This window comes from Lepisma saccharinum, chromosome 6 (assembly GCF_977018435.1).
Source record: "Lepisma saccharinum chromosome 6, izLepSacc3.1, whole genome shotgun sequence".
Taxonomy (NCBI): domain Eukaryota; kingdom Metazoa; phylum Arthropoda; class Insecta; order Zygentoma; family Lepismatidae; genus Lepisma; species Lepisma saccharinum.
This window is the reverse complement of record NC_139234.1, coordinates 77,016,468-77,029,239: the sequence shown is the minus strand read 5'-3', so window position 1 is coordinate 77,029,239 and position 12,772 is coordinate 77,016,468. Positions and strand designations below refer to the sequence as shown.

Below are 12,772 nucleotides of genomic sequence, written 5' to 3'. Positions count from 1 at the left end.
CCTGAGATCATTTACCTTAACTCATAGTCGTGTTCGTCTTCTGGTTTCCTTCCATATCCGAGGCTCATTGTTGGGTCTCTGAACAGCGGATATTTTCCGAGGATTGGGTCGTCAGCCCAATGCCTCAACCCCCAACCTGGAGGACCAGGATTTGTATTGGGTTTACTCCCTTAGAGAGATTGGCTTCACCATGCCTTACAGAGCTCTCTCTACCCATGGTTTTCCTTCCCTTAGCCTTTGAGTTAATCCCTACCCGCAAGGCAGCACCTATTTAATGGCGGTGCTTACTCGCCATGTCACCAGGCCGTTATCAAGCATTGTGGTATTTAATGAGTGTAGTCTTGCCAAGAACTACACTCCCACACTCTGATAACCTGGTGCCCTCGGTTCGGGGGGACTCCGGTCTAACCGTCATGGTCCCTAATCTGCATATCTGCAGACCGTTCCTCTATCCACCACCCTGCGGACCCGCCCAGTAGCTGAGGCTCGCCCTGGGATTTTGCAGTTCATTTAGCAATATTTCGTGACAAAACAGGGTAGAAAAATGCACCTCAGACCTTTCAGAAACATGAAAAATGAACATTAGAGCATGTTATTACATATTTCGTGTTTTCGTCAAAAACGAAATTTGCATGCCTCTACATATATGTAATTTATTAGGGATGGACAGATATAAAATTTTGGCAGATAACTATAAAGTACTGATATAAAACTCCAAATGGTACATTGACCTCCTTAATAAATGTATGTTAACAAATGAACCAAGTTTTTGCAATACAAGAGAAGCTGCATATTTAGACATTTATTTTCTAAAACAGTACAGAATGGAAATTATATATTTATATCCATAAAAATATAACAAAATGGCACAATATTGCACTAAACTGTAAAATATTTATAGATATATTGGATTGGTAAAATTATAGGTAATTTTACTCATAAACCGATATGCCTATATCGGCCGATAGCGACAGAGTACAGAGTAATCTGTCCCATGTCTATAATTTATTTATTCATACATAATTTTCATAATTTGGGAAATGACACACACAGTAGAAAATATATAGAGAGAGCTGACTGGTTCACTTCTCTGTGAAACTGTTCTTTTGTTATTGTTCTATTAATTTCTGTGGCTACTGAGGGTGTCTTCTGAAATAACAAATCCTAAATTCTTGACTTTGTTTCATTTTTCTTAACATTTATTTAATGGCCCCTTACTTAGGTACAGTTGGAAATTAAGTACATAGAGAAAAACCCGTACCACAAGGCTGGTTGAGGTGAAAACTGAAGCTGTACTTTAAGAAAAGATTTAGACTTGCATTAATGCATGTAAAATTTAATGCTTCAAACTTCATCCTGGATGGGGAATGGCTACATTACTTTACTTAATATTTTTAGAAAACTTTATGCATTAAAGAATGCAATTCTTATGAAACAAAATGAACAAATCGTAACCACAACTCAATACAATTTTAGATTTCCAAATATTTAATTTTATCAAATCCCAGTAAAGGTATATAACAATGAAAATTCATTATTCTGTAAAAAAAATAGCAAAAAATCTTGACCACAAGCATAATTTCTTGACTTTCTTGACTGGTAGACACCATGATACTGCTACCATCTTCATTGAAACTTTCTCAACCACTTTTGAAGAAAGGAGTACTTCAGCTCTCTTATAAATAATTCTCAGTACTAGAACTTAATTTAAAAGTGCAGTAATTACATTACTTGCATGGCATAACATATCTTTGTGAATAATAAATGATCTGCAGTTTTTAATAAATACATACTAGGAATGAACTGATATGAAACTGTTACCAATAACAAAATTAATGATACATAATGTGTGCTAGTTAAACTTCCTTTTTTGGGGACGGGGGAGGGTCTTCATTGAATTATATGTTCATACACAGGAATAATAATAATCTCTCTTTACGGAAGAAAAAAGGAGCTTGGATAAAAGAGAGATCAAAAAGAAAAAATGGGTCTCCTCCTTTCTCTCATTATAATTATTAATATTGCCTTGTAATCAAGAGGTTCTGGATTCGATCACCGGTGGAACATCTCATTTCAAACTGTAGTACAGCCCCAAGTAGCATATCTGAGCTTAAAAGATACTTAAAAAATCAAATAACAATAATAATCACTTCCTCATGCAAATACCTTTCCCAAGTTGTTGTTGTTGATGATTTGGTTTATTTTACTTCACTTTGCTGCCACTTTTGGCTAATTACAAAGATGCGGATGAGTGATGGTATAATGAAAGTTATGAAGGGACACTCACACAGAACACCCATGCCCAAGCTGGGATTCAAACCAGGGATCCCTAGCATTATAGCATGATGTGCTAACCACTCTATCACGAAGGTTGGCTCTATTTCCACATATTCACGGTTCTGTTGTAATGTTGAATTTTCATTTCTCTGGAATTGTTATCACGTATTATGCAACACATGAAGTGTGACACAAAATAAAACCTATGGTTGCAAGTTTCACAAAAGTTTTCTAGGGTACGAGGTCCACTATTTATATTTTGAGCCTTGGCAACACTGATTGAAGTTAGGTGCGATTTGACGTTTGCACGGAATCGTCTGGCATTATTGACCATAACATACTTCAAATGTTTTGTCAATAGCTTCATTTGTGTTGTTTATGTTGCCTTGGAGATTGCGCGACAACAATAAAATGAAATTAACTCGTGAACATTTTCGTGCGATGATTTTTTACGATTTTCGACGTGGATTATCAAGACAAGAGTGCATCGATCAACTTACTTCCACATTTGGCGATGAAGCCCCATTCTTTGCCACTGTGAAACGCTGGTATAACAAATTTAATCGTGGCCGCCATTCGCTCACCGACGAGATTCGCGAAGGTCGTCCAAAATCAGTTGTTGTTCAAGAAAACATTGATGCTGTGCAAAACCTAATACTGCAAGATCGTCATGTGACATACTGTGAGATTGAGGCAACCATAAGCATTAGTTCCACCAGCATATATAAAATATTACATGATCATTTAGCTGTGAGAAAGGTATGTTCTCGTTGGATCCCACACAATTTGACAAAAACTCAAAAAGACGCTCGCGTCAATTGGTGCAAACAAATGCTCAATAAATACAATCGTGGTGCTTCAAAAGACGTATATGAGATTGTAACAGGTGACGAATCATGGATATATGCATATGAGCCGGAACGTAAACAGCAGTCGACTGTATGGGTGTTTCAAGATGAACCCAATCCAACAAAACTTGTTCGCGCTTGAAGCACATCGAAACAAATGGTCGCCTGTTTTTTCGGGAAAACTGGTCATGTGGCAACTGTGCCTTTAGAGGAACGTAGAATGGTCAACTCTGAATGGTACAATAATGGGGGAACCCCCGAATGTATCCTAACCTCCACCCGCATACATTCGAGGGTATGCGCATGTCCCAGTGCCTCTGATATAAATTGGGACGGCAGTTGCTCGTATTACGGTTCACCCATTATTGTTGCACACACTACCTTTATTTAAATTATCCTTTACTACAGTACACATATATATATATAAAACAAATATAAGAAGAGAAAGAAAAAAAATATATATATATATAAGACACATACATATACATGGTTCCCAATACAGTGATTTGATTATTATATGTAAATTACAAGTCACAAATTACACATTACAGTATTGTTAGTGGTCTTCACAGATACCAGCACATAGTTATATTTTAGTATAATTGTGTCATTTTTATTTAGTTATGTACACAACAATTTGTTTGCCAGAGGTCTTCTGTCAAATACGGAAAACAAACAAATGCCGTCGGATCATTCTTCATCAAGACAATGCCAGCTGTCACACATCTCGTCTAACAACCGACTTTACGAACAGTCAAAAAATCGAATTGATGGGTCATCCGCTGTACAGTCCTGATTTGGCACCCAATGACTTCTTCTTGTTCCCGAATGTCAAGAATAAATTGCGTGGACAACGATTTTCGTCGGCGGAAGATGCCGTTGATGCGTTCAAAAACCATATTATGGAGGTGTCTCAAGAAGATTGGAAAAACTGCTTTGACAAATGGTTCGAACGAATGCAAAAGTGTATTGACCATAAAGGAGAATACTTCGAAAAACAATAAAGCAGTTTTCAATGCCAAATTCCTGTTTTTTCATTGTTATTTCAAAATATAAATAGTGACCCTCGTAGTATCAGCACAAAAAGTTGTTTCCTTCTGCTTTTTATGCTAATATTGTTGGAAGTCTTCTTCTGAAAGGTCGCTCAGGAGTTGTTTTTTTTATAAAAATAGATCTTCTAGTGATATAGTCTCCTTTAATTTAGATTTGATCTCGTGTGACGTTCCCAATTGCGGTGGTGATGCACCTTTGCAATCTTGACAGTGTCTGTGGAAGTTGAGGAACGTAAACATTGTCTTTGATGAAAACCCACAGGAAGATATCACTCACTGTGAGGAAGACATCACACACAACATGCTTGAGACGGTTTGGTGAGAATGGGAGTAATACCTGGACATCTGCCCTGTCACACGTTGGGAGCACATCAAATGCATTTAAGGTCTGTGTGAACTTCAAATATTCCTCTCTCAAATAATGCTAAGATCATTAATTCTGCTCATTATTGGTGAAAATATAGTCTTACAAAATTGACCAATAATTTGTGGACACAGTGTATACCAGCCCCCCCCCCCCCCCACCAACACTTTAAATCATGGAAATGTAAAAAGTGGAAGAAACAGTATCGTAAACTTAACTTAGAGTTCACAAGTATAAGCATACTTACGACAATCTTTTGTCAGATCTCTTCAATTCGACACAGAACTCATCCAAGATAGATTGTTGCAAAGTCTTCAAAGCCTTATCTGCACTCTCCTTATGCTTGAATTGTACGAATCCAAAACCCATAGAGACCATCTTCCCAGGGTTTCTGGTGTCCTTCTTCCTTGATATCGAAATACAGTGGATAGGACCGCAGTGGCTAAAATGCTGGTGAAAAATGATGTCATAATGTGTAACAAATTAAAATATTAAATGAGGCAAGTCATGGAATACTTTATTCAGGTGATGCTGATATTTATTACAAAACAACGAGTCTTTAAACTGTTTAACAATACTTCTTAACTGCAATTAATGTAACAGGAAATAATACAGTGAAAGTCTTCTTAAGACATTTCCATTGTTTTTGTATCAATATGTGAACATGTGTTGCTAATATCAGCAACATTAGCCTATAGCAGACGGTTGCCTGTAAGCCTATCAGGATGGGAATTTTTCAAGCGTACACTTTTCAAACTTAGCACAAAGTACAAAAAAAAAATTACAGCTCAAGAACTGCTTGTCGAAGAGACATGAAACCATTTTATTCTTTCTTTTTGGAATAGTGGGGCTTTTAGCAGAGGTGGAATTTATATATTGCCCCTCCCAATAATGAAAGGTAAATAGAACAAGAGAATTGAAATTTTATTAAAAAAATGGGTTTTCTGCACACCCCTGTGGCCACCTAATAGACTGAAGTGAATGTAAAAATGTAGTCTGTATCAGTGGCACATTCCTACAACCATGCAAAGTTGCAGTGAAAATAGGCTTACTTCTTGGGGTTGAAAAATAACAAGCAGTGTTGCACCTTATGGAGAGAAAAAAAATATCCAAAATTTAGCTTCTAGCATCAGCCCTATGAATACTGGATGGACCAAATTTGCAGGGAAGTATGACAGAAGACTTCTCTTTGAGGACATGTAATGCCAAACCGCAACTTTTTGGAACAAAAAAATGGAAATTATGCAACGTTTTCGAAAGTCTTAATTTTTGGGAAATTTTGAAAATTGGACATTTCCTGCTGGACCCCCTAATTGTCATACATTGTGAATATGTTCTTTTGTTTTCATTATTATATAAAAACATATCAGCAAAAAGCAGTAGTTGAAGATCAAATAGCCTTAAAAAATCTATTGCATAATATGTTGAGGAGGAGGTATCAACATTTTCAAACTCAGATTGTTAGTAATAGTAACAATGTGATAATAATGCTACATACTTTTCTTTATTCACTTTGGTCTATTGCCGTGACCTCAGGGGGGCAGTGCAGTGTTGCCACCAATTTCTGTCAATTTTTATATTTCTTCTTCTTTCTATAACTTACACTATTGGGAGGTACAATGTATACATTTCACCTCTGCTAAAAGCCCCTTCATTTCGGGGGGAAAAAAATGATTTCATCTCTCTACAACAATTAGTTCTCAAACTACGATATTTTTTTTTGTACATTGTGGCAAGTTTGAAAAGTTCTTATCGAGATACACGAGCATGAGACTTCATCTGCTAAAGGTTCAACATGTTTTTTGATTAAATGTTTTGGGAGGACATACGCTCCTTTCTTCAGACTGTGAAATAGGTAACTATTTCCTTTCTTTACAACTGAATATCTTGTCAAATTATATTTGAAAATCTTAAATATCATCAAGTAATTCAAAATTTTATTTTCTACAAGATTCTGTTGGACTCAATTTCAAATGTGGTGCCTTACCTCATTTGTGAACAAGAGAACTCCATAGTAAGTCTATATTGCCATTCTCAATAAATTTGCAAAATAACATATACATTTGCAAGTCACAAGTGTTGCATATGCTAGATTCCATAGTAAGATAAACCCTTTGCAGTAGGCAGTGGATCCGCAGAGTAGAATGTTTGTGGGGCCTCTCACATTCAATGGCTGATTGATTGATTGATTTGTTTTTTTTACTTCGCTTTTCTGCCACTCTTGGCTAATTGCGAAGATGAGGACGATTGATTGATGATAAAATTGATGAAGAGATCGTCACAAAGGACACCCATGCCCAGGCCAGGATTTGAACCCAGGACCTCTGAAGTTGCTAACTAACTAACTAACATGCTGTGCTAACTACTACGCCACGGAGGTCGGTTCATGTTCAATGGATGATCCACAGGCATGCCACTTGGCAGAACCACCTTCAGAGAATCTGATCTAGCGATTAGATTGAACCAGGCACTCCATCCACTCACGGTGAATGGTAGCAGTAGTCTCTGGAAAATCTTGGACTGCACTGCATAAAGGTCATGATTACAGGCACTACAGAAGTATGCCATGTGAAAATAAGCATTTGTATTAATGTTTCTGAAGTGTTGAGGAACTATAGAAATTATCTCAAGGTGTTATTTTTAGTTCCTTTTTACAGGTTCCTACACAATAACCAAGCTACTGCCTCCCTTCCAACATGTAACAACAACCTGACTTTCTCTAGAGCAACCCATTTTCACCCTGAGCGAGGAACCCTTACATTTATTTTTCAATCAAGAGGATCATATATCAGAGCCTACAACTATTTCTTCAAGTAGTTCCTTAGTAGAATGCAGAAGAAATACACACACGTCAATACCTTTTTCAAACTATCCTCATTTGTACTGAAGCTCATATTCTTCACAAAAAGGGTAGTATCAGGTTCTGGTTCTTCTTCGTCATCATCAGAAGGATCATTTTCTTCTTTTCCTTCATCCACATTATTATAATCTCTGGTCTGTACATCTTCATCCTTGTCTTTCTCTTTACTGGTCTCATTAGTTTTGTTTTCAACTGCGGGCACACAAGAAAATAGTAAGTAGTGACAGGTGACTACATATAATTATCTCATACAGGGTGTAACAAAAATACAGGACAAAACTTCAGGAGTGTATTCCTCATTTGTAGAGCAAAAGAAAGGTTATATCAATACAGTATTCTTTCACAAAGAGTAACATTTTAAAATATTCCTTCCACGAAAAACACTAAGGCTAAAATTTTAAATTATCCTTTCTACTGCGATCCGCGTGAGAGACAAAAAGACAGACGATAGATTCGGGAGTCGAATGGCTTCGTCTACGCGGCTGGTCCAGGGATACGTGCCTCCAGGTTACGTTGCCGAACAATAGGATAGGTTAACCTAACCTACTCACCCACTCTGGGCTTGATTGAACCTAGGAAACTACTCTGCTGTGCAACCTGGACGCACCCATCCCCGTGCAGCTCTACGCTGTCCTCCAGTGACCATTAACATGGAGGATGTCCCCAGTAGACCAGCATCCATTCCGAGGAATGATTGCTGGTTTATCATAGGGACTTTCAGCCTAGTTATTCCGGAGCGAGAAGTACGCTTCCCGGACTTACCCGCCCAAATATGAATTGATAAATCAAGATGTTGGAAAGACACATTTAATATTCTGGGAGTTATCACATTTACTTATATACAAGCACTGCACAAACTTATAAGATTGTTTTTACAATTGGAACCAACAAAATGGGTAACAAAAGCATTGTACTTACATCTTCTGCTTCCACCTCATCACACATGGGCCTTGAAACAAACACTTTTCACTCCAACTATAAATGGGGAGATTTTCTGTGAATTTACACTAAAAATATAGCGGTATCTTAAGACATATGGGTATTGTCTTGCAAATGAACTGTTTCAGGGAGCTATATCACAAAGGATGTGCCGATTAATTATGGATGTCTTTGGATACAAAGCATCATGGTTTCCTGAAGGCTCATTGTCCTCACCATGTGGTTTTGAGAATTTCAGAATTTTCATGGATATTGGTTCCATGCACTTTAAGGCACTTCAAGTGCTGTAATTCGTCCATATTATACACTACAGGACTATTCCCAAGCACTTATTAGATATTTCACATGTTGGAATACAATGGTGACTCCATTGTCCTCTCTCCACTGGCCTACTCTGGCCCAAAACTTGGAGCGATGTTAACTGTACCAACTGTTAGCAAGAAGTGAAGTCAAGATGGCTTCCTCTCATGTTAAAAGCTATCTCAGTTGTATTGTCTGGTAGCCACGCCCATGAGGCCATCTGATTGGTCCACAGCACCTTGGGTTACTTGCCTTTATCTAGTACCTACAGACATCCACTAGATGGCAGTCTAGTCGGGGCTAGTTCCACTGGTACTCACCAGATGGCTCTGGTGCTGTGAGACCGATTGTCTTTTGTCAAAAACATCGATTTTTTGATGTTTTTGTGGTTTATTTGTACTAATAATTGTGACTTGCAGTTATTTTCAGGGAAAGCAAGTTAATTTGTGCTTGCACAAATATTATCCTGAAAATATCTGTATTAATAAAAAATTTGCCTGAAAAGCAACATGTGCTCTCTGAATTCTGTTTATCCACAAAAGGATGTCTTTTTGATAACCAATAAATTTTGGTCTGGGGCTTATTATTTACTTAATATTTTGATGTTTTATCATACTTTTACTAATTAGGCCTAATTTCTGTTAATCTTAACATATCTGGGAATGTCTATTCCTATTAATTCTACCTGAATTGAATTGGCCTTGTACTTTGGTTGGAGTGGAGTGCTGCCTGTATGTATTGGGGATGTATACCCAACCTTTGGTTGGTTATACTACAAAGGAACACAAAGAGTAAAATTTTAAAATATTCTTTCCACAAAGGAACACAGAGCAAAGTTTTAAAATATTTTTCCACAAAGTAACACAGAGCAAAGTTTTAAAATATTCTTTCCACAAAAAAACACTAAAGGTTTACACAAGGGGAGCACTCTCAGAAAGTTTTAAAATATTTTTTCACAAAGTAACACAAAGAGTAAATTTACAAAATAACCTTTAGCATGTGTAAAAAAAAAGTGTGTTTCAGTATAATCAAGCTGGCTGATGGGTCATTTTCCTGATATTTTCTTTGCTTCCTTACCAAGTACAAGAATGATAAAGATGAAATTGAAGAAGGAACAGAAAGGAATACCTAGGAAAAGACTCAAATCTGATCACTTCACTTGCACAATCATGAGTTGAGCACTGAAGGTGGCTCTCATCATTCAAAAAATGTAATATGCATGTCTCTATGTACTAGTGATGAAGAAAATGTTGCATGGCTATATTCCTAATGAACTTATTTTAAAAAATTAACAAAGGATAGTGCTTGCTTACCTATCATCTTTGTTGCTGCTGGTGGTGGAGTTGAAAAAGTGTCTGCTGGAGCCCATTCCAAATAGAGGGGAAGGTCATGGAACTTTGTGTACACTAAGTTCCTAAAGGCTGTTCTTGCTTCAGAAGGTTCAAGGAATTCTACAATTGCTTTTGAAAAGAAACAAATTTTGATCTGTAGGAGGTGTGTACACTAGTTCTTGTCAAACACAAGATACAAATAATGACATCATTTTTATTGTATACTGCTGGACAAAAAAAACCGGACACTTGCATTTTTTGTGATAACGCAATGGGTCGATAAAAGCTCTGGTACAAGGGCTAACTAAATGTTGCAGAAACTGAATTAAGTACGAATGCATAGACAAAGTCCGAGCCTATGAATGGTGCATATTAGGGGCATGCATATTTCGTTTTTGACGAAAAAATGAAATTTGAAAAAACACATTGTAGTGTTAATTTTTCATGTTTTTGAAAGGTGTGAGATGCATTTTGTGACCATGTTTTGTCACGAAATAATGCGAAATGAACTGCAAAAAGCGAAATTAACTCTTAAACACGAAATTTACCATTTATATACCGACGCGACACTTTCTGAAGTCTGAAGTATCCTGTGAGTTATGCAATTCCCGGAAAATTGATTAATTCTGCTGTTAATATTGGAGAAGCAAAAATGGACTCCTTTACACAGAAATAAACTTAATACTCTCATAACTACATAAATGTGCTATTAGAAGTGAAATGTTAATTCTGTGGAATAAGTGTAGTTTTTAAATCAAATTTAGGATTATATTCACAATTTTAAAACCAAAATGTCTTTTTATATACCACTTTTCATCCAATTTTTCACCGCTATAACACCGATATTTCATTTTATTTACCGCTTTTGAACCCGAAATTGACTCTGTTTTTGTACCGAAATTTTGCTTTTTTATTTACCAAAAATATGTGCCTCTATGCATATGGTACTACATGATCTGCCGAACATTCTGTAATATACCTGCGAGCTGTTATTGCAATTCAGATGTCAAATATTAAAGTGTCCGGTTTTCATTGTCCAGCAGTATATCATATCTTGACAACAACAAATAAATATTTTTAAGCCCATTTTATGCTCAGATAGTCTGGTCGGGATTGAAAATAAATTATGAAGCTCACAATTTGACCCGTAAATGTATACGAATGTGCAAGATTAGCAATTTTAAGGGAAAATGGACACTTTGGGCCTGCAGAATTAACGCAAGGTCAATTATTTAGATTTTTAAACAAAAAGTATGGTTTATGACTTATTTCAATAAACACTTGCAAGCACAGTAATACTAAACAAAAAATTCGAAGACTGAAAAACATTGCCATAAAGAGATTAAATAATAAAAATGATGATTGTAATAATGATCGTAGCAAAACAGTATTGTTAAAATCCATTTATGCACAATAAATGAGAAGATACAAGATATTTGATAAAACATACAGTTACAGATGATTAAAATTGTTGACAGCTGAATCTAAACTAACACAAATATAATAAAATACTAGGAAATATAAACATTGAAACCTTTTATAAAAAGGTACACAATCAATAAATTTTCTTAGAGAAATTATTTGCTTGCTTGATCTACTTGATGAAACATACTACAAAGGATAATAAAACAATTATTAAATATTTAACCTTCCTAGATATGAATTGTAAATTTTATTAAGAAAAAGTAAAAACATTTTTGTTCTTCAGATCTTAAACTTAATTTCAGTTTCAATGAAACAACAAGTTCAAAGAAGAAGAAAAAAGGTTACTAATTTTTTGGTAATATTTCAAGTGTGAGTTATTTTGTCAGTCTTGGCTTCGTCACAGGAGAAATCAGAGGTAAGTAATGCTGTGATTTGCTGAACTGAAATCAACTGTCAAGCTGCAACAAAAGTTCAGGTAGAGGAACTGACATTCAAAATGATCAAGAAATGCCACAAAGTACTTTTCTGCCCTCAAAGTTTGTCAAAGCAGCATGGTCTTGTGAGTTTTCTTTTCAGATGCTTCTGTACCTTTTGAACCACAAACTTTTCCAAGTAAATTGAAAATATGCACATTTACGTAGAACACTCTGTATATTATGAACTTTTTTTTGTCTCACAATACTAGATGCCCTATTCAATCCAGTATGAAGTGAATTCTCCTGGATTAGTGCATAGAGTAAGCATTCACCTGATTCACTCTCTATTTGTATATAGCCAGAGTTATTACCTGTTACTCCTGATGGTGGTAGGACAACACGACCCAGCTCACCGAACTTGTGGAACAACTCTCCGATTTCTTTTGAAGTAGTCCTGGCTGGTAAGTTTTTCACCAGGATCACAGTTTTTGATCTTTTAGCAGCAGGCTAGAAATATCAAATTACATTATTATCAAGCAAAAAGCAAGCATAAGCTACATGATAATAAAAATGTACATTAAAATTAAATAAAATATGACCACACAATTTGTCATTAAGAAGAAGCAGTACATATGACAATGATATTAATAAAATTAAGCAATGTAATAGGGAATAGATTTATTATTGTGCGTGACAAATGTGTATTACAGATTTTGCTTTTGAAAGGGGTGAGACGTGTTTTCTTACCAGGTTTTGTTATGAAACGATGCAAAATTAAATGCAAAATGTGAAATAAACTGTTAAACATGAAATTTAGAGTTTATTTACAGATATAACACTTTCTGAAGTTGGAATTTTCCAGAGAGTTATGCACAATCATGGAAAATTGATCCATTCTGCTGTAAGAAATTGAGAAGCAAAAATGTACTCCCTTACACACAAATAAACTTAAGATTCATG

General features: G+C 35.9%; 1 protein-coding gene across 1 annotated transcript in view; it reads right to left on the bottom strand.

The window, feature by feature from the left end:
- LOC145988895 (putative RNA-binding protein 19) overlaps positions 1-12,772 on the bottom strand; it is a 70,699-nt gene that overhangs the window by 21,684 nt on the left and 36,243 nt on the right. Inside the window, exons 10-13 of the mRNA XM_083124182.1 lie at positions 12,184-12,319; positions 9,954-10,100; positions 7,400-7,593; positions 4,789-4,991 (exon numbers count right to left, since the gene is read on the bottom strand). Of these exons, the coding sequence (XP_082980308.1) occupies positions 4,789-4,991; positions 7,400-7,593; positions 9,954-10,100; positions 12,184-12,319 (680 nt within the window). The remainder of the gene's footprint in view (positions 1-4,788; positions 4,992-7,399; positions 7,594-9,953; positions 10,101-12,183; positions 12,320-12,772) is intronic.